The sequence below is a fragment of the Mus caroli genome, chromosome 14 (genome assembly GCF_900094665.2).
Source record: "Mus caroli chromosome 14, CAROLI_EIJ_v1.1, whole genome shotgun sequence".
Lineage (NCBI taxonomy): Eukaryota > Metazoa > Chordata > Mammalia > Rodentia > Muridae > Mus > Mus caroli.
In genome coordinates this window covers 1,311,204-1,333,540 of record NC_034583.1, presented here as the reverse complement: position 1 = coordinate 1,333,540, position 22,337 = coordinate 1,311,204, and the positions used below count along the sequence as shown (strand labels likewise).

Genomic DNA, 22,337 nt, shown 5'->3' with positions numbered 1-22,337 from the left:
TGGCCTAGAACTCAGAAATCCTCCTGCCTCTGCCTCCCAAGTGTTGGGATTAAAGGCGTGCGCCACCACGCCCGGCTCCCCTCTGGCTCTCTTACTCTCTTATTCTCTCCCCATTCTCTCCCTGCCTCTTCTCTCTCTCTCTCTCCCATATCTCCCTTCCCCCGCCCCCCCAACACACATGTGTTCCTGGACAGCCTTTCCGCTTTTCTCTCTCTCCTCCTCCTCCTCTTCCTTCTCTGTCTCTCTGCCTTTCTTTGTCTCTACTCCCTTCTCAACTCCCCTCCCCATGCCTTAAATAAACTCTATTCCACAATATATCTGTCCTATGCCTGGTACCTCAGGGGGAAGGGGTGCCTCAGCAGGGGCCCACAGAGGCACCCCCTTCCACCTCACCAAACCGCCCGCACTTCTACCAAACATATCCTAACTCTTTCTTCCTTTTTAAAAAAAACACAAGATACCCTCCACGTGTTTCTGTCCACAGCCAAGGAGTGACTTTCTAGAAAGCTGTATTTTGAAGGGTGCATCTTTGAGCTCTGAGATCTCTACAGCCAACACACTGTAGAGCTACCTTCCATCCACCCAAAGGAAAGCAATGCCTTTCTCTTCGCCCACACGCCACTTTCAATAACTACTTCTTTCCAAGATAATTTCCAACTGTTCCTATTTTCAAGGGACCTACTCGTAACTCATCAGCAGTCCAAGAAGTTTGTGTCAGTGTCTGCTTTTTCTCAATAAAGTTTAGGGCTGAGGCAACATGTCTCAGTCGTACATTTCACAGCTAAAACGGCAAGAGCACAGAACAGTCAAATGTTACGCAAGACAACACTCTGTATTCACTCCACATCTGCCTCTCTGGGTCTCCTGTGAGTCACTGTCTTTTCTGTTCACTCATCATTATAAAAACTGCCAATTTTTTGCCCTAAAATTACTTACGCTTGTTTTAATGACAAGTTCTGGCGTAACTATGGAACCCATTACATCTCTTGCCTCCACACTTTAGCACTGACCTGTTAGCAGAAGCCAGGTTGTTCTGACTTTCACAACCATCTCTACACAAACAGGAAATGGGGCACAGTGAGGTTGCAATCCATTCACTTATTTGTTCAATCAACACATATGAAATGCTATCAGGTAGAGACCCTCCTGTTAAAGCTTGGAAGAGAGGAACTTACAGAACCATCCTGGTGTCCACACTGCCTAGGGTAATAGCTACGCAGGAAGGAAGGCTTTCTAGAGGAAGTGGTCTCTGAGCACCCATCTCTTTAGTATTAAATAGACCTAAAACACCCTATGAGGTTGTAAGACTTACTTGCCGGTAATCCAGTCAAAAAACATAATTTGAAAGAATTCTTACTTTCTCTAAACATGGATCCTTAAATACCCACTTTGCAACAAATTACAAGTGCAACAAAGTCATGGATTTTTGGTGCCTTTCACAAGTTTCTACAATAGGACTCAGGATGTTACCTACCATAGGGAGGAAAAGTGCATTTTTTTAAAAAAGACAGTCATTTCTCTAAGTGAGAATAAATGCTTTCAACAATCCTGGACCTACAAAGCAAGGCTGTCGGAGAGGTAACAGGGTTCTAAAAAGTCCTGCTTTAATACATCAGAATGAAAGATCTCTTTGAATAGCGAAGAATTTGAACATACACACACAGAAACAGAGATAAACACACAGGAAAAGACAGAGACAGCAAGATGGAAAAAGGGACGGCGAGACAAGGAGACAGAGACACAGAAGGCTTTTGTGGGGCTTTAGCCTCCAGATGATGAACCCCCAAACACTGCTTGATAAACAAGTCTCTGGGCTGGAATCTGATTTGCTGGCCTGACAAAACATTACAATCTCAGGAATCCCAATCCCACCCCCACCCCATTCATCATTTCCTCGATCAAGTCCCAGAGGCTACAAGCTCCCGGGTTTTTACTGGTTCCTGGGGTTTACTGCTTGTAAATTACAAGGCATAGAGCACCTTTCCAAAAGGAAAAAGGGGGAAAAGTACGGGCAAATGAAAGCAAGCGTGGCTTTAAAGCCCCATAAAAGACTGCATGTGGCAGAAATGAACTCGCCTGTGCGTACTACGAGCACCGAGGGCTCCCCTAAGCCACTCCAGGGGGTCTGGGATGCGCAGGCTCGCCGCCCCGACCGCGGCCGGGCAGGAGGCAGGCAGCGGGCTCACACACCTGCCCGGCTCCGGTGCCCGCGCCCCGCCGCGCCGCGCCGCCGTCCGGCCTTCGCCCGGCCCCCGCCCTCGGCCCCGGCCTCCCGCCCCAGCCGCGCACCGTGTGCGACTGCAGACTCTGGCTCGCCTCGACGGCCGCTGTCAGCGGCACCGTGTCGTCCAGCAGCACCTTGCCAGCCGGCGGCTTCTCCATGAAGGCCATCCCGGGCCGCCGCCGCCGCTGCCTCTGAAGCCGGGGCAGGAACCGGAGGCGCCGAGCCCCGCCACCCGCCGCGTCCCGCCGCCGCTGCTGTCAACGCGCACCGCCCCGCGCCCCGCGCGCCGCCGCCGCCCGCGGGTCCTAGCGCCGGTCGGCTCTGCCTGCCGGCTGTCAACACCAGTCTGCCCGACCCCGCTGGGTCCTAGCGCCGTTCTTCACGGCAGGGTAGGTGACTGCTATTGTCGTCCCATGGTTGCAGTCAGAGGCATTATGTCCCTTGCTCTCTTGGCGCCTCCTCGCCCCCGCAGGGTACATTCAGTACCGTGAGCTCCTGGCCTCGGGCGAGGAGCACAAAACTAAACCATTACCACCACATCTCGCACTGCTTCTCTGGACTCTAACAGAACTGAGCTTTTCAGATGAACCGTTCAGAAAATCAGATTGGTAGATTTGAGACCCTACTGCTCCTAATCACACTTTCCTGCCCACGGACCTTAGGACTCAGGATATAACAAGAAGCAACTTCAGGGTGGGTTCTCAGTCTGTCTGTAGACCAAACTTTGTAAACCAAATCTGGATTCAGGTTTTAAACTTGGATCTTGAGGAGAACCTAGGTGCTACACTCTCATAACTGAATCCCACGGGGTTTACTTCCTAACCTTTAAACAATAAGCTTTAAGACAGAGGTAGAAAAATAAAATAAAATTACTGATGCAAAGATTTCCCTGCTTGTATGCTTCGTCCTAGCTCTCAGTTGAGCTTTAAAGTCTTTGAACCCAAAGAATACCCAGATCTCTTGGACTCTGAGAATCTTTGGTCCGTCCTAGCATTCTGGCTCCAAGAACCTCAAACTCAGAACCACCAAACTTGATGATCAACTTCTCAGTACCAAATCTACCCTGCTCACCTTAACCCAAGACCACAGTCTTCCAGGATAATAATGAAATTAAACTTAGATCAGATGACTAGGACCCTGTTGAGGATCTGTGTGATCTTGAATAAGTCTCTCTCTCTCTCTCTCTCTCTCTCTCTGTCTCTCTCTCTCTCTCTCTCTCTCTCTCTCTCACACACACACACACACACACACACCCTGAGACCTCACTCTTCGATTGGCAAAACTAAGTAAATGCCTATGTAGAATGTGTAATAGGAATGCAACTGGACAGGAAGGAACTTTGCACATATTAAAAATCTCAAACAATATGCATTCCATCCTGACAATTCACAGAACAGATTTATTTCTGTTTGTTTCCACTAAATTTCTATTATTTTATTCATAGAAACCAAGCTTCTTTGTGCATCCATCACCACTGCGATGACATCATAGCAAAGGTCTAGATTGCTCTTGACGGTTATTCTCTTCAGAATTCAGGCTTAGAGATTGCTGGGCAACCCCAAGAAACCAAGTGACACCAGAGTTCCTTCAGGGGCCAATGCTCAGAGGAGACCTGGGGATCTTCTTAATTTAGCCCTAAATGAGACCTCTTCTTACATCTCAGTTTTATTCCTATGTGCTTTAGAGCAGTAATCCATTAAAGCCAAACCATGTGTCACTTTAGGACGGTTCCACTCCTTTCCTCCGTTTCTTTGTTTAAGGACAATGGAGTATTTCATTGTCAGAGGAACAGAAACACAAATTCTGCATTATTGCTCTGGTCATGGTGGGGATTCATCAAGGCAAGGCCATGTTCATATTTCGTTGGTGGGGATATAAAGTGTCCTAACCCTTATGGAAGGCATTAAGTCACTCAGTGAGTATTTACTGATTTACTGAGAACCTACCATGTAATAAACTGAGTGGTGGTGCTGGGATTTAATAATGCATATGAAAGGCTTGACCATGTCTCACCTCGAGACTGTGATTCTGTCTCTAAGAGGGTTATACTTAAGAAAGCAATGAGAGCTTCGCACAGAGGTATACCATGTAAAGACAAGCACTTAACCCCCAGTATAAGATTATACAGTCATGGGCTGGAGAAATGGCTCAGCGGTTAAGAGCACTGACTGCTCTTCCAGAGGTCCTGAGTTCAATTCCTGGCTCACAACTATCTGTAATGGGGATCTGATGCCCTCTTCTGGTGTGTTTGGAGACAGCAACAGTGTACTTAGTGAATAGTACATGGATAAAGTACTGTGGAAGGGGAACAGGAGATGAGTATGGAGTGGGTGAAGGTGGAAAGGATTGGTTTGGAAGAGGACTGCTATGAGAAAGGAAAAAATCAAGTTTGACGCAAGAACTAGGCAATATGCTGCCTTCACAAAGCTAGGCGGGTCAGGGCTCAGGTGCACGTTCTGAGCTACTCCTCAGGTCTGCAGCAGCTCCAGGGGAAATCAGAAGTCTGACTTCACTTTGCTTCAGCTTCCTCACCTGAGGCATGGAGACTGGGACAGCTTCAGGCAGGATTATCTATCGAGGGCCCTGAATTGCACTGATGCCTGAGCCAGAGGCTAAGAACAAACTGCAGGCTATTTCAAGGACCTCGGCACAGCCTTGCCTAGAGAAGGGAATTGCAGTGCTTTCCTCTCTGGAAGGGAAGGGAAGGGACTGAAAAGGAGTGAGAACGAAGACTAGAGTTGCACGTGGCAGGAGGTGTGACTTGCCTGTCTTCTGTACCAGGAAAGGGAAACTGAAAGTGAGCAACATCTGATGGAAGCCAGCCACAGGCTCAGGGTTTCCTTCCTCTGGCTCTTTCCAGAAGCCCTTCACGACAAACACTTTTGCTGGGCCCATCTCTTCCTATTTACCTCAGTGAGTTCCTTGCCCAACCTCCTGACAACCTCCCACAACCTCAATATTCATTTGGCTTTTCTCCCTTCCTTCCTTTCTTTTTTTTTTTTAATTGGAGTTTTGGCCTTGAACTCTTAAGAGACCTAGAGATCCTCCTGCCTGAGCTTCTGGAGTGGCTGACTACAGATGTTCTGTGCCTGGCTCTGTCTAGCATTTGAAGTCACACAGGCTGAATCTGGGAAACTCTTCTCAGGCCAAAGCTGTTCTAAATCAAACAGACTTGTGTCTCTAGTTCTGGGCCGCATAAACTGAGGAGGAATGAGAAAATGGGAGGCTTTACCTCTTCGCATACATACAACTACTTGGAGGCTAGCAGAAGAAAAAAAAAGATTTTTATATTCGGCTATGTTGCCAAATGTTTAGACAGCTCATGGGCTGTTTATCTAACAATCTGAGGCTTGGCCAGATTGATTGAACATAATGGATTTTAGTGAGGAAATTTCTAGCCCTGACAACGGCTGTACAGAATCACATCACAGAAGCTTGTGAAAACCCAGAATTTCCTAGGCAGGGTGGTCTTACAACTCCAAATGACTTTATTTCTTCAAATAATCATGGTATGGACACTGAGCAACAGAATTTAACTCGTAATAGTCATTCATATGCTAACACTTTCTATGGCAACACTGGGAAAGATCTGTCCAGGGGCATGAGGTCAAGACGGTTTACAGCTAAGAGCCACTTTAAAAAGAATGTCTGTGGCAGCCGGGAGTGGTGGCGCACGCCTTTAATCCCAGCACTTGGGAGGCAGAGGCAGGCGGATTTCTGAGTTTGAGGCCAGCCTGGTCTACAGAGTGAGTTCCAGGACAGCCAGAGCTACACAGAGAAACCCTGTCTCGAAATACCAAAAACCAAACCAAACCAAAACAAAACAAAAATAATGTTTGTGGAATCTATTCATCTTGTTTAATTGATGGACACATTATTTGGGTTTTCTGCGAGCTGGTTATCCAGCACCAACTCCAAATTTTTCTGAAGATGCTGAGACCTTTGCTCTTGGCAATCCAGATGCACAAAGGGAGTAAAGAGCGAAGTACCTGGAGCCCTGCGGCAGATGCTCATGCAGCCAGCCCCGAGATGGTCACACACACAGCCAGCCAGGTGATGGTCCCACATACAGCCAGCCGTGTAACCCAGGAGTGAGGGCACAGCACCTGATTCTGCTGACCTAGAACTAGGTAATCAACTAAGCCAGCACACAAGGCAGTCACAGCAGCAAGCTGCGCAGTGACAGTCAACCCCTGGTAGACTGTTTTAATATAAATCCTCAATAGAAGCGATTTAACAGCAATTTTCTCAGGGAGTAAATTGGCCTGTGAATTATACTCTAGGAACATGAAAGAAAAATGACTTATAGTTTGGCACAAAATGAAAACCCACGGTTATCTCAGAGGTGCTGGTGTGCACTTAGATTTCTTTTTTCTTGGATGAACACACAAGTCAAGTCCACAAGATAAATGGTAGCCATAGGGAGGCACTACCCATTAATCTAGGATTTGCTGCTGGGAGGTGGGGTGGGGTGAGTGGCATTTCAGTAATATGGAAATGTTTCTAACATAACAGTCTGTTAAGCAATTTTCCAGTCCATTAGGCTAAAATTGCTTAAGATGGCTCTTCTTTCTGTGGCAATCAAGAATCACATAAGTCGCAGGCTTATAATGCCCCTAATATGGAAAGCGCTAGACAAATTGGGCTATTTCAGTCATTACTTCTGCACTCACTTCCATATGTGACCCGTACAACCAAGGCTCCCTCCCACTGACCAGCCCCTTTCCTTGTAAGATGGTCACTCCTGGCACCTCCTGTGGGCTCCTCAGGGCTGCTCTAACACAGCACAAGCAGCTCCACAGCCTTGGCTCTGAGTCACCACGTGGAGAGACTCTATTTCTAGGGATCAAAGGTCATGGCCACCCCAGACTATTGATAATGGGAAAATGCTCTAAATGAAAAGCTACTTTTAAAGTCACAGGGTGACATCTCTCTCCACTCCCCATTTGGGCTGCATAACTTTTTCTTTTGAGGGGTTGGGACAGACAGCAGATCTTCCTACCCCGGTTAGTGAGTTTCTAGAATTAGGCATCAGCCACTGTGCCTGGCTCTAGTTTTCTAGTCATCTAACTGATCCTTAGAGCGTCCACATTCTGAAGTCAAACTCTGAATGGCATTTAGGAAAAGGGTAGGTGGCTTGGAACAGTGGTACACATTTGTTTTCCCAGTGCTTGGTAAGCCCGAACCAGAGGGTCTTGAGTTCAAAGCCAGCCTAGACTATGAGGCATGACCATCATTGGGGGTAAAGGGTGAGAGGCAGGTTTTGGGTAGAAACCATAGGTATAAAATAGGGAAATGCTACAACTATAGCAGGGAATATCAATCTGAATGGATTTAAGAATTTTATTTTAACAAAATACTATTGAAATGGAAAATACTCCAGGAATGAGAACACTGTAAGATCCACAGTGATGAGAAAAAGAAAGCTCAAGCATGTATCCTGGATGATCCTGGATGACCTCAGACAAGCTATACAGCGTGCATCTGCTTCTGTCAATAACACGGGGCTAGTAACTTTATAAAGCTTGCAAGAATTAAAATTAGCCTATCAGAAATGTAAAAAACTGTGTTTATAAAGCTGTTTCAAGAATTAAAATTAGCATATCAGAAATGTAAAAACCTGGTAGCTACTACGATTAATCATATTATGCTCCATTTATGGATCTTGCTGCAAATTCCCAGTTGAAAGATGCGTTCTGCAGGAGTGTGCACTGAAGGCCTGAGTCTAGTGACTTGCCTACAACCAAGTCATTGTTAGATGAACTCAGCCTGCAATGCTGCCCATTCTGAGACTTACTATAGCTCTTGGCATTGATTTGGGGGGTTTCTTCCCCCTTCACATACTGGAAGAAGGTGCAATAGGTTTATAACTCACTTTAGACACATGACTGCCCTCTGGTGACAAGAATTCTTCCTAGTAAGCTATTCAAAGGCTTCAGGACAAAGTGCCTTGCTGAGCAACCAAGAGACCCCCCAGAATCCATGTTTACAAACAAAAACCAAGCATAGTAGCTTGTGTTTATAGATAAATCCCAGTGATTGGGGAAGTGGGGACAGGTGGATTCCTTGAGCTCACTGGCCAGCCAGCTTCATTTAATTACTGACATTAATGCCAGCAAGAGACAAAAAGACAGTGAATCTTAATCTTGTCAAGAGTAATGACACCCAAGCCTGACATTTGGCCTCCACATGAACAAACGAGCACACACCCATAAAAATCTGCTTACTTAAGATGACACAGAAGGAATGTCTTTTCCCAGGAAATATGGAACAGGTGACACATGCTCCTAAGTTTTATGATAGTAAGAGGTGCCATGCCTTGCTGATCTTGTATTTCTAATTGAAGCATCTAGCTATGATCAGTTACCATTTAACCTACTGAGCACAGGTAGACCACAAGTATACAGGTACATATTTCAGAAGTCCTGGCTGTTAGGGACAACTGTTTAATACAAACACATTCAGCACATTCTCCCCATAACTCAAGTTCTTAAAAAGGACCCAAAAGCTAAGCGTGGCCTTCCTCTGCCATCATGCACTCACACCTTTTTTTCTTTCTTTCTGAGACAGGGTCTAAGTAGTCCTGAAACTAGGTTAGGTAGGGTCTAGGCTGGTGTCAAACTCAAGAGATCCTCCTGCCTCCTTTATGTGTGTACACACATAAAGGAATATATACAGACACACACACACATATATAATAGTTTTATTGTTGCTTTTTTTGTTGTTTTTTAAGTAGATCCACATTTTCAAGAGAGGGAGAGAATTAGAACCCTTAAAACAGCGCCTTTGCATTCCAGATTCTTCCCTTCAGGTTTAAAATACTAACAAACAGATTGGCCAACTCTCTGAAAGATCAGCATGTTAACCTGTTCAAATGAAGAACAGCCAACTTCCAATTCAGAAAAGTCACCCCATTCACTCATGGGAAGCCACATGGAAGGAGAACACTGGCTAATTATTTCTAGGTCCGGTCCTCTGATGAATTCTGTTTCTATTATTTCCAACAATGCTGCCGGGCTAGGACTTTATATCACTGAGTCATGGCTTCATGTAAACCCCTCACCAGTAACAGCAAACCCCCTGAAGGGCAAGTTACAGAGAAATTTGAATTAAATGTCATTTATTGTTTTTATTGGTTTGACAGGGTCTCTTTATGTAGCCCTGCTGTTCTGGAACTTGCTGGGCACGCAGGTTAGCTTTAAATTCTGCCTGCCTCTGCCTCCGAAGTGGGAACTAAAGGCAAGCGCCACCACATCCAACAAAAGATGACATCTTGGTGTAAGGAATTATAAAGCTAACCCAGAAGCCACTGAGAAAGGGTCTCAGAATTAGGTGTTCAAAGATGGCTCTACTTGCATTGCTGCAGTCAGTATACATGGTGGTATAAATTCAGCAAGAAAACTCCTCAACACTGACACAGATGTTATCAGATACAAATATAACTGTTTGAAATTCCCAATTTAAAAAGACTTTTATCTTACTATTATTGTGTTTGTATTTTGCTTGCAGGTATGCGTGTATGTCTGTGTACCATGTGCAGGTAGTCTCGGCACAGGCCAGACGGTGTTGCATCACCTGAGACTGAAGTTACAGTTGGGAGCCGCTGTGTGGGTGTTAGGAACTGAGCCCAGATACTCTGGAAGAGCAGCCAGTGATCCTAACTGATAAGCCATCTCTCCAGCCCCTCTCAATTGTTTTTCTGGTTGGAAAAAAAAAATCCAAACCTTGATAGATGATGAGATCTTGCACATATTTAAGTCTGGACAAACCATGCACCAATCTGAAATCCCCCCTTCCACACACAGCTTCTGGGTGGACCAGCACTCCTTCAGGAAGAGCAACAGCCCACCTCCCCGGGTGTCATTTGAAATCTCCCCTTCCACACACAGCTTCTGGGTGGAGCAGCATCCCTTCAGGAAGAGCAGCAGCCCACCTCCCCGGGTGTCATTTGAAATCTCCCCTTCCACACACAGCTTCTGGGTGGACCAGCATCCCTTCAGGAAGAGCAACAGCCCACCTCCCCGGGTGTCATTTGAAATCTCCCCTTCCACACACAGCTTCTGGGTGGACCAGCATTCCTTCAGGAAGAGCAGCAGCCCACCTCCCCGGGTGTCATTTGAAATCTCCCCTTCCACACACAGCTTCTGGGTGGAGCAGCATTCCTTCAGGAAGAGCAGCAGCCCACCTCCCCGGGTGTCATTTGAAATCTCCCCTTCCACACACAGCTTCTGGGTGGACCAGCATTCCTTCAGGAAGAGCAACAGCCCACCTCCCCGGGTGTCATTTGAGAATAAGAGCACAGGGTTTTAAATGTATAACTTTGTATTTCAGGATCTGGGCGCTCCCGGGACCATCACTTTAACCCAGCCTTCCATAACGGTCCTCTTACTTTCTATTACACAACAGGACACTGCAACAACAGCAACAGACTGCTTCAGCCGCTTCACTTCTGCAGATGCTAAAACCATCTCTCCAACATAGAGAGGAGCAGGAAATTTAATTTCCTGGGAAAGAAACACACAGCCTGGCCCTGGCATTTTGGTGCCCAGGAGAGCTGAAATAAGTCCATTTATCAAAACTCCATGAACAATTGTCTTTCCAAACTTGGAGTGTTTTGCAAAATCTTCACTTAAATGCAAAGGATTGGCATCTCCCGTTAACTCTGAGAAGGTAGCTACATCCTGCTGTGTGAAGGCTCTGCGGAGCTCCGCTCGGTCTCCAACTTTCATGTGCACATACTGAAAACACTGCCCTGTTGGTACCATATGATGTTGCCACAGTCTCCTCTGAAGCCCACTCCACATCTTCAGTATCTCCAAATGTCACCAACAGGGGCTTTAGCCTTCGTCTGTTTTCAAATAATGTAGACACCTAAAGACACCGTGGAGAGTGGAAATATCTGGACCTGTAAGAGTATTCAATCCAATACTTGTTCCCTGCTATTGCCAGATAATGCCAGGAGAAAGGGAGACACCTACAAGAGAAGAACAGGTTAACTCAGGCTGCATGGAAACTAAGACATGTACATTTCTCAGGACGCACGGTACTGCAGCAGTCACATTTTAAAGGGCATCATGGAAGCACAAGCCGGGAAACCGCATGCCAAGACGTACATCACTGGTGTAACACTCGGTAAGAAAAGACTTTAGCACAAGCATCCCAAGCTTGACCTCCAAACATCTCCAGTATGTTTACCTGTTGTAACTTTTATTCGCCTGATGTAATTGCTGTCTTTGAGGCTTACTGCCACCTGCTAGGTTCCAGGCCTGGTCCTGGAAGCTCGTAGCCTCCACACAATCTTACCCAGGCCGAGAATGTTTTCATCCTCCGAAGCTTACTAATGAATGCGCTCGCCCTTCCGAGTTCTTTCTGAACTCTGTCTGCCTGATTCAACTCTGACTCAAACTCCTCTCCCAACTGACCGATTCAGCCTGCCTTCTCTTGGCTTCTCCCGAATTGCTTTGCTTGGCCTCTAACTAGCTCTACCAATCTGTTCTAACCTTCTAGCTCCTCCTATCTTCTCCTGTGTCTAACTCATTCTCTCTTCAATGGGTCACTGTAAAACTTTCCTAGAAAACGGCTTCCTTCTTCCCTTTCTTCTGTGCTGCTCTCTTACATAATCTCTTTTTTTCTCTTCTCGTGAGAGTTGGGCATAGCCTATTCTGTCAAATCTTTCTGACTCACCACTTTGTCTGCCACTCAATTAGACATCACTTTCAAACATGGATGCTTCCTTCTTCAAACTAACTTTACCTTTATTGCTTGGGATTAAAGATGTGTGCTCAGGGCTTGTCTGTATTTCAGCCACAGAGATTAAAGGTGTGTGCTGAGGGCTGAGCCACATCACAACTAGAAACAGCTTTTTTCAGTAAATAACACAATCTCCGATTCACAGTGTGATCAAATATCCTCCAACAAAGATGACTTAAAAATCTGACTATGCCTCAGTTCCCAAAGCACACAGATTCTGGGTTTTCCCTTGTTAGATGTTAACTGCTTTCCTCAAGACAAATATTAAGACACTCCCAGATTATATCACTGCAGTGCTGAACAGCTCTTGGAATTGTAAAGGAAAAGCTGTTACCTGAATCACTCTGAAGGCACACTTCTTGCTTTTATAGGCTCCAAACAAGGTCAAAGAACTCCATAATTTGACCAGACCACTGTATAAAGATAAGGAAAACATAATGAGGGGGGAGGGTATGGGGGACATTTGGGATAGCATTGGAAATGTAAATGAGGAAAATACCTAATAAAAAATTAAAAAAAAAAAAAACAATGAAGATTTCTGCTGGAACAGAGCTCAGTACTTCTGCTTGTGATGGTCTACAAAGACTTTCTTTAGTAAACCAGGAGGTTATGAAATAAAACCTTAAAACATATCAGAGAGAACAAAGTAAGCCCCAAGACTCTTTATAAAATGTACACATTCATGACTTTAAAACTATAACCATCAACTGGGAAACTGACTGTGACTAATCACAAGGTTTTCTCTAACTAGCATAACTCCAGGTGGAGGTATAGTACCAAGGAAGTGTTCATGAATCCCGAAGACCAAGCAGGAACCAATCTGATGCCATCACTCAGGGTCTTTATTTACAAGCTTAAGCTTGGGCTTAATTCACTACTGACCAACAGTACAGTTCCCTCAGAGAAAAAGCCCTGAACACTCACTGGGACAAGGTTTTATAGAAGATGGCAATCGAGAGATAAGTGTTTCTGGCCTGGAAAGCATCTAATTGGGGTGCTACTGTGGCCTTTAGCTGCGAACCAACCCATAAACGTAACTTCTGTTTTCCTCCTAACTGGTGGTTGTGAGGCAGGGGCAGATTTGTTAGGGAATAACCTGGAGACACGGGTCTTGTTGGGGGTGCAAGGATTACCTGGAAACTGAAGTTAGGCAGTGGGCTGTTTATTTGAGGTTAAATTTAGGTCAGGATCCCTAAGATGGAGTCTGAACCCCCAAAATTTGGTGTCTCAGAGGAATGTTCATATTAACTCCAGTGTAAATTCCCCAAAGGTGCTGCAGGTTCCTCCAGCCACACGCTCTCATCCGGAAGCATCTTCACTGTACTGTCCCACCACTCTCCCTGCCTGTTATTCTCCAACTGTCTTGGGGTCATACCTGCTGCATACTCTCAAGATGGCCGACAGTGTCTTCTCATCGTAGATGAGAACATCCACAGGCAGAGCGGCACCGACCTACGTACGGAGCAACACATTAGCAGACATCCGTCCTCACGAACCCAGAAATCCAGTCTTTCAATTAACCGTGCTGCTGGTCTCCTGTGACTGCTTAGAGCTCCCACTGTCTGCGATGTTCCTACCTCTTTTTGTAATCCTCATCTTTGCACCTGTGTTTAAGGTGTTCCTTCTCCAGCTGCTGAGAAGGCTCAGTGGGTAAAGGTGCCTGGTACAAAGCCTCATGACCTAAGCTTCATCCCTAGTTTGATCCCCAGGACCCATACGATGCAAGGAGAGAACTAACTCCAAGGTGTCCTCTTACCTTGACACATGTGCACACAAGCCATTTAATTTGTGTGCCAAAACACACACATGCATACACACAGAGACAGAGAGACAGACAGCAGAGGTTTAAAAAAACAGCTCCTAGCCGGGCGTGGTGGTGCACGCCTTTAATTTCCAGCACTCGGAGGCAGAGGCAGGCAGATTTCTGAGTTCGAGGCCAGCCTGGTCTACAAAGTGAGTTCTAGGACAGCAAGGACTACACAGAGAAACCCTGTCTTGAAAAAACAAAACAAACAAACAAACCAAACAAACCAGCTCCCTTCCTTATTTACAAGCTCAGAGTCCTGATTTATAAGATCACAAGATCAATCTACTTACTGAGTTCTTCCTTACACCAGACTCTATACTCTGCTCATCTATAGTTCTCCCCTCCTTGTCACCATTTAATAAGACAGCCCAACGGAGAGAAACCATATCTTACTAAACTCTAGCTCCTGAAACCACATTTTTCTATGACATACAAATTTCAGGTTTTGTTTTTTAATTTGCTGCACTCTATAGGAAAGTACGCACACTCTTACCTCAGCCTCCCCATAATCAGCATCGTATGTTAGTACTGTGCGTGACCAAAGCAAGTAACTGGTGTTGCTACAACTGGATTTAGTCAGCCCAGACGTTATGTGTATGCTTCCACACGGGCAACTTCTTATAACTACCAACATCACTAAGATAAAAACCTGGGCCATCACAAGACTCTTTCTATTGGCCCTTTATTACTTATACCCACTCCATTTCCCATCCGTAACCCTGGCAACCACTTCTTTCGACAGGTTACGTTGTAGGAAGAGCATTATATACATAGAATTACCCAGTAAGTAACGTATCCAGGGTTGGCTTTTTCCATTTAGCTTAATTTTCTAGAGCTTTGTCTAGCATTGTTCTTTTCTCTGATTATATTCCATGATATGAATATACAATCACTGAACAACCCATCCATTAAAGAACAAATGTGATGTGTTCAGCTTCTGGTTATTATAAGACTATCACCAACACTGGTGTGCAGGATTCCTTTTTTTTTCCTTTCAGGATTTATTTTTATGTACACAGCCTTTTGCCTACATGTGTATCTGTGTACCGTGTGCATGCCTGGTGCCTGAGGAAGCCAGAAGAAGAGAACAGATCCTGTACAAGTAGAGCTACAAGTCAGTTAGGTATCACTACGTGGATATCAGGAACCGAACCCAGGTGCTCTGCAACTGCTGGGACCTCTCAGGGCCAAGTGTAGATTTTTGCTTTAAATTATTTTTTTATTATATTTATTTATTGTGTGCATAAGTATGTCCCTGATGTGCATATGGAAGTCAGAGGACAACTTGAAGAAGGCAGCTCTTTTCTTCCACCGTCTGGGTTACAGGGATCACATTTAGGTTATCAGGCGTGACGGCAACACCTTTACCTGCTAAGCCATCTCATCTGTCCACGGTATAGGCTCTCATGCTAATGTAAATTTTCAGTTTTCTGATGTAAATACCCAAGAGTGCTATTGCTGAGTCGTATGGTAGGTACAGACTTACTTTAATGTGGCAGCTGGTACACACTACCCTAGTATCTAATATTTTCATGTGTGGGTTTTTTTTTTGCCAATTATACACACTCTCTAGTGAAATGTCTGTGAAAGTTTCAGCCTATTTTATTTGGACTGTTTGTTTTCTTATGATTGGACTCCTTAGTGTGTGATGGGGTCTTGCTACACATAACCTCGATCATCCAACTTCAGCCTGTCTAGTGCTGTGATTACAGGTGTAAATCATTATACCCAACACTACTGGGTTCTGAGAATTCTTTCTAATATCCTAGGTAATACTTCTTTGTCAGACATAGAGTTTTCAAATATTTTCTCTAGCCTAAATCTCATCTTTCCATCTTCTTACACAGTCTTTGCAGAATTTATCTGATAAGGTACATAGAAAACTTGAACAGAATAAGTCAGTTCCTGACAGTCAACCCTATCTGTGTTCTTCCCCTCCATTTCCAAAGTTCCTCTTCTGTTAGGCAAATGCTCAGACAGAGCTGCTCCAGGTGCTGGTCTGTGACAGGCTGAGAGCACATGGAAATGTCAGCCAGCATCACAGAGCACAGTTGCTTCTGCTCACACTCTTACATCTTTCTATTGCTTTAAGGTTTATTTATGTGCGTGTTTTCCCCACATGTATGTGTGTCGCGGCACATGTATGGAGGTCTGTTTGCCCACATGCATACGTTATGTGTGCCTGTGCCACTGCAAGCGTGTCGAGGTGAGAAGAAAGTCTTGAGAGCTGCTTCTCTCCTTCTACCATGTGGCTTCCAGGGTCCGAACTCAGAACATCCCGCTGTCCCTCGCACTGAAGCATGCTAGTGCTCATGTAAGCCCTTTGCCTTTTCAAAGACGGCAATGATGTCTCCTGGTTTCCGTCCAGACGATAACTGATAGCACTGTTTGAGACCAAGCCGGTGTCTGATAGATTTCTTGTCAAATACAGGATACACTAGTATAACCTACAGAATTCATTATGTCTGAAAACCAGCTTCTAGCCAATTTCTAGTACAACATTAAAGATATATAGATAAGATAGATATAGATAGATAGATATATGTATGTATGTATTTGTATTTCTTACAAGCTGCTCTTTCTAAACTGGGAATGATGTTGCAAGCCTTTAATCCCAGGGCTTTGGAGGCAGAGGCAGGTGGCTCTGGGATTTGATGTTAGTCTGGTTTACAGAGTACATTCCAGACAACCGGAGTCATACAGAGGACCTGCCTCAAACAAATAAACCAAAAGTTCTTTTGTTTTTTTGTAACAGGTACAACTAGGCCCAAGGTAGGCCATGATTCCACCAGTGAGTTATACCCTCAGGCCCTTTTCTAAAATTTTGTACCAAAACCTTAAGAATGTTAATCTGCCAAGCGATTCCATACCTCCCCAAACAGGTCTCTCAGGGCTGAGACGAGGAGCTGTTTGAACTGTGCCACATTCAGTCCAACCCCATGTTCTTGAAACTCTCTGTAAAAAGCATTAAGAAGAGAAAATATCACATTAAATGCCATGCTTTTCAAATTCATAGAAAAGGAAACAATCAAACAAAAAGAGGTTATATAAAACAGAACTCACAAGAGGGACTTACAGACAGACTTTCATGTAGTGGTACTCTGAGGGGCTCTTGTAAACTACTCTTTCATATGCAGTCGCTGGCATCTTCCAACATGGGCACCTACAGGAGTCAGAGAGCTCGTAACCATCAGGATATACAGGGTTATTAACAGTAGCATTGCATTTTCTATGCTGGGACTCTATAAGCAAGAAGCCTATAACTAATGTCGCCCCTTAGCCTTGGACCTGAAGTATAAACCAAAGCGTAGCTGTTTATAATGACTTAGTCTGTGGTGTTCTTACTGGCAACAGAAGATATATAAACACAGGCAGCAATACTATTGCTCTTTTCAAGTAATAATGGGGGGGGGGGGAAACCCAGCTACATAGCCCAGGCTGGCCTTTTTCTTGATTTTCCTGCTCAGGTTATGGGTGTGTACAGGGCATTCCACAGGCAATGCCATTTCAAACAGGTCTGGACTCTCAAGTGCTGATCCCCCTTAGAAAATCTCTTTTCCTTGAGGCCACTCAGACCTTGCTCCCCCCACCACCACCCCCCAGCTCTCATTCCCATTTCAATGTCTCTTCCTTCAGGGTGGCTTTCTCACACTTGTTCTGCAGATGTTTGTTATGCAATGTCTTGCCATTGGCGCTCCACTTCTTACCCAAGCCACACTGTTATGGAACATTTTAAGAACCTCTCTGCGTCAGACCCAATGCCAAGCACTCTCAGATGACAGCCGGAAAAAGGAGAACACTTGCCACATATGTGACTGAGGGGCAGTGAGGTAGGCCTGGATGTCCAGAGTGTCCAGGTGCTTTCAGGACAGCAGCACAGCTACTTGATGCTCCTCTGTCAGCAGCCAGTCTCTACCAGAACCTTGTTTACTTCAGTCATTTACCACCTGGCTGACACATGAAGAACTTCCTAGCTGAGGAATACTGCCAAAGGCAGAGCCGAGTGGTTTAAGCCTGAGGCTTAGGAGCAGTTTAAAGGTAGATGGTGGTTGGTAATGGTCACACAACAATGTGCATGACAAATAAAGAAATAAATGACACACTGTACATTTTTCTTTGTTTTGGTTTTGTTTCTTGGTGTCGTTTTGGTTGTTTGTCCTGAAACTCACTTTGTAGATCAGCCGACCCCAAACTCAAGACATCCACAGCCTCTGATTTCTGAGTGCTGGGATTCAAGGTGTGCACCACCACTGTCTGGCATATATATATATATATATATATATATATATATATACACATATATATACACACACATATATACACACACACACATATATATATATATACACACATACACACACACACGTGCGCGCACACACATATATATATATATACACATATATATACACACACATATATACACACACACACATATATATATATATACACACATACACACACAAACACACATAGCTGTATATTAATATATAATACACATACAACTACAAGCATCTACATAGATTAAAGATTACTCAGGGCTGGAAAGATGGCTCGGCTGTTAAGAGCACTTGCTGCTCTTGTAGAGAAGCTGGGTTGATTTCCCAGAAGCCACAGGGTAGCTGACATCAGTTTGAACCCTAATTCCAGAGGATCCTAACACTCTCTTTTGTCCTTCCTGGGCACTGTAGCAACATGGTACAGTGGCGCAATACAGGCAAAACACTCATATCCATTAAATAAAAATAAAGTAACCTTAAGAAAATGACCTAATGACCTTTGCATAGGCTTGAGTTCTCAGAGTAAGACAGTACTGCCCCGTGCAGGCTGTACAGAGATGGAGGTGCCCTCAGATCAGGCATCACACTCAAGAGTTTCAACGCTGTTGGTACTGTCTACTGACTGCAGGAATGTTCACAAACATCTTACTAGCAACTGCCTCTTACCTGAGCTTTCAATCTCCTGCCCTCTCTCTAAGCTACACAGCTGCCACTGCGGGGTTAAGCCACATCACAAGCATTGTAATGTAAGAATAAGGTCTAAGCCTTCGGGGCATGGCTCCGATCTCTTGTTCAGCCATTCCTCCATGGCCTCAGTTCTGTCCTCTGTAAATCAAAAATAAGGACATGGCGGCTCCTAGGTCTGGTTAAGGAGAAAATTTACTGTAGCTATGAGGGAGAGCACAGCCAGAGGTATCTGGAAGGGTCCAGCCTGAATTTGGTCAATAGAATAGACTGGCCATGAAAAGAGCAAGAGAAAGAAGAGGGACCAAGAATGTGCAGGATTAAGAGACCCACCAGAAGCCGGGCGTGGTGGCACACTTCTTTAATCCCAGCACTCGGGAGGCAGAGGCAGGCGGATTTCTGAGTTCGAGGCCAGCCTAGTCTACGAAGTGAGTTCCAGGACAGCCGGGGCTACACAGAGAAACCCTGTCTCGAAAAACCAAAAAAAAAGAGAACCTACTAGCATAGACTTCGATAGGCACCACAGACAGGTTAATGGAGAAGCAATATGGCTTTTGCCAGAAATAAGACTCCTTTTAGGAAGTAGGAACCACCTTCTTAAATCCCTGAAGGAATCCCGACCTTTGTCTAAATGCCAGATTTTTAAGGAAAGGATTAATTAATTTGTTTGTTTGTTTAGCGTTTATTCCTCTGTGTAACGGAGCCCTGAAACTCACAGATCCGCCTGCCACTGCCTTTTAGGCGCTGGAATTAAAGGCATGTCGAAACAGTTCCTTAAGACCTAACACTCTGGGCTTCCTCCTCCTCTTGGCCTCGGCTACCGCTACTCGCTTCTTAGCAAGGCAGAATCGCCTCTGGGTAGCCACGTGTCTCACACTCTCCAGCCTCTCTGATCTTACTCCATGTGTCCCACTGCCCATCCTATCTATTATGATACCATGCCCTCCTTGCCTAGTTCTTGCAAGTTCTCCCCTTCTGCTTTACAGTGTCTGCACTCCGAAACAGAGATCTGCTTCATTCCCTAGTGCTTCTCACGAACTCACGAACCAGTGTCTTGAACTTTTGGGAACACAAAATATAACTAAAGCAATTGTTTAAAAAGCCGATCCCCAACTGCCGAAGAGTAAGATTGTTTCCAACCTTGCTCCATTAACAATCGCTACTGACTTAGCGCCCACGTCGAAGGCAGTGCGCCCAGCAAACGGCCGGATCAGCCTTCCCGGTCACCGCCTGTAGCCGGGACCTCAGCCGCGCTGTACTGAACTCGGCGGTGGCTCCCAGACTGACACGACAGCGGCGAAGAACCTGAGGTCCGCCACACTTCCACCCCGTGCTCCCGCGTCGCGCATGCGCACCTGCCCCGCGAGGCTAAACCGCCTCGGCCCAGGACCGGAGGCTCACTGGAATAACCGCGTTCCTGACTCTTGCACGCCGCTAGAATTCGGCACGGGTCGGAGTTCGCACGCAGCAGCCCAAGTTCGGACCTGGAAAACTGGTGTATTTACATTCGCCCCGCCCTGCAGACGCACAACAGGACGTGGCGTCACCGCGCCGCGTCGGTCACTGAACTAGTGCGTAACCCTCAGCGGGGGCTGAGGACATACAGGTTCTGCGCCCTCTAGCGTCCACCCTCGGAACTGGCGTCAGACACTCTTCATGGTCGTTTATTTCTACATTTATGCTCAACAGGTTATATCAAACAACCTCTCTCTTCTTTCTTTCTTTTCTTTCTTTCTTTTCTTTCTTTCTTTCTTTCTTTCTTTCTTTCTTTCTTTCTTTCTTTCTTTCTNGTTAACCACTGACCTATACAGCTTCCTATTTTCATTTTGTTTTGTTTTGTTTTGTTTTGTTTTGTTTTGTTTTGTTTTGTTTTGTTTTGTTTTGTTTTTCGAGACAGGGTTTCTCTGTATAGTCCTGGCTGTCCTGGAACTCACTTTGTATTCTCTGACTCTGGAATATGTATCTTCTGATTTAGCTGCTGCTTCTTTCTTTCTTTCTTTCTTTCTTTCTTTCTTTCTTTCTTTCTTTCTTTCTTTCTTTCTTTCTTTCTTTCTTTCTTTCTTTCTTTCTTGTCTTTCTCTTTCTTTTTCTTTTTTGCAATGCCAGGGATCAAAACCACAACCTTGTCTATGCTAAGCAAGTCCTCTACCACCAAGCTAAATCTGAGCCTTGCCATCTCAGGAAAATCTGTGTCACGCACTAAAGACAAGATCGTCTGTCAGTGTCCCATTGTGGCTCCTAACATACACTAGAGGTTCTGTTTTGACATGGAAAAATCCAGCTGCTCCTATTTCCAGATGTAAGTTATTCCACTTCTGTATCTAATCACCAAGTCAGAGTCCGTTATGCATTAGCGACTATTCTGAGTGCTGGCAACTCTGGAGAAGAGGCTATGGTCCTTGTATTCATGTGACATACCGTGTATATCTAACAGTTATAGTAGCAACTAGTATTTACGTTTGGGCCAGGCACTGTGCAGAAGATTTCACGTAAGTGATCTAATGGAAGCCTCAAGCAACCCTAAGGCAGCTATTATTGCAATAGTCCCTGTTTTACATAAGGGAACTGAAGGCCAGAGAGAGACTAAATTGTCTGCCTTTGATGGTTGCCAGTGTTAATACAGATTACAGATGCTTTGGCCAGTGTGATGTTTGTATATGCTAGGCCCAGGGAGTGGCACTGTTGGAGTAGGTGGGTCACTGTGGGTGTGGGCTTTAAGACCTTCATCCTAGCTGCCTAGAAGCCAGGCTTCTGCTAGAAGCCTTCAGATGAAGATATAGAACTCTCACCTCAGCCTGGAGGCTGCCATGCTCCCACCTTGATGATAATGAACTGAACCTCTGAACCTGTAAGCCATCCCCAATTAAATGTTGTCCTTTATAAGAGTTGCCTTGGTCATGGTGTCTGTTCACAGCAGTAAAACCCTAAAGCAGCCAGTGTTGTCCAGAGTAGTTCAGAAGCACCATCTTAACCCAACTGCCTTCTGAGGTAGTCTCTGGGTATGGGAACTTGGTGATGGCTCATCACCATATTGCAGTCCTTGGCACCAGTGGTCACACAGCTTGCGTTTACTAAAAAGATGAGCATTGATTTGGCCTGAGTGGGACACAGCAGTGATAGTAACAGTATGCCTTGCACAGCCACGCCTGTGCCCAGGTAAGTTGGGGCCTTTCCTGTAATTGGGGAAAGAATCTGATATTTTTGTCCCCTAAGCTTTCATTCCTGCCTTGGCCATGCTCTAAAGTCGTGGCCTCTGTTTCCTCTCCTTCCTGCCCGGAGGAAACAAGGCTTGTTGGGGAATAAGGGGGAAAAGCTAACACAGACCTCAGAGAGTGGCATTTTCTTTCTCAAAACTAGAGTGTATTTTGGTAGTTATAGCAGAATTTTAGCAGAACTATTGTATCTGACATGAATCTGAAGTAATGGTACCTAAGCTTTGAAGAAATCTTTTGTCAGTGATTATTATCTGAGATTTTATGAGTGGGTTTTTTGTTGTTGTTGTTGTTGTTGTTTTTGGTTTGGTTTGGTTTGGTTTGGTTTGGTTTGGTTTGGTTTGGTTTGGTTTTTTTCGAGACAGGGTTTCTCTGTGTAGCCC

At 45.2% G+C, this 22,337-nt stretch overlaps 3 protein-coding genes across 12 annotated transcripts in view; all 3 read right to left on the bottom strand.

Moving 5' to 3' along the window:
- Nucleotides 1–2,498, bottom strand: part of Pxk (PX domain containing serine/threonine kinase like) — a 65,705-nt gene extending 63,207 nt beyond the window's left edge. For all 9 annotated transcript variants that reach the window (XM_021181482.2, XM_021181478.2, XM_021181483.2 and 6 more), the window contains exon 1: nucleotides 2,290–2,498. In XM_021181482.2, the coding sequence (XP_021037141.1) occupies nucleotides 2,290–2,391 (102 nt within the window). In that variant the 5' untranslated portion in view covers nucleotides 2,392–2,498. The remainder of the gene's footprint in view (nucleotides 1–2,289) is intronic.
- Nucleotides 2,499–10,528: 8,030 nt separating this feature from the next.
- Nucleotides 10,529–11,049, bottom strand: Htd2 (hydroxyacyl-thioester dehydratase type 2). The gene has a single exon (XM_021182075.2). The coding sequence runs from the start codon at nucleotides 11,026–11,028 to the stop codon at nucleotides 10,552–10,554; it is 477 nt and encodes a 158-aa protein (XP_021037734.1). The 5' UTR covers nucleotides 11,029–11,049; the 3' UTR covers nucleotides 10,529–10,551.
- A 62-nt stretch (nucleotides 11,050–11,111) lies between these two features.
- On the bottom strand, nucleotides 11,112–20,273 carry Rpp14 (ribonuclease P/MRP subunit p14). 2 transcript variants are annotated; one of them, XM_021182076.2, is made up of 6 exons: nucleotides 20,098–20,273; nucleotides 16,858–16,944; nucleotides 16,652–16,736; nucleotides 13,350–13,426; nucleotides 12,309–12,387; nucleotides 11,112–11,198 (listed from the first exon to the last, which is right to left on the bottom strand). In XM_021182076.2, the coding sequence occupies exons 2-6, from the start codon at nucleotides 16,926–16,928 to the stop codon at nucleotides 11,142–11,144; spliced, it is 369 nt and encodes a 122-aa protein (XP_021037735.1). In that variant the 5' UTR covers nucleotides 16,929–16,944; nucleotides 20,098–20,273; the 3' UTR covers nucleotides 11,112–11,141. The 2 variants fall into 2 exon arrangements, with proteins under 2 accessions (XP_021037735.1, XP_021037736.1); XM_021182077.2 differs by lacking the exon at nucleotides 20,098–20,273 and adding an exon at nucleotides 19,883–20,091.
- Between the last annotated feature and the right edge of the window lie 2,064 nt (nucleotides 20,274–22,337).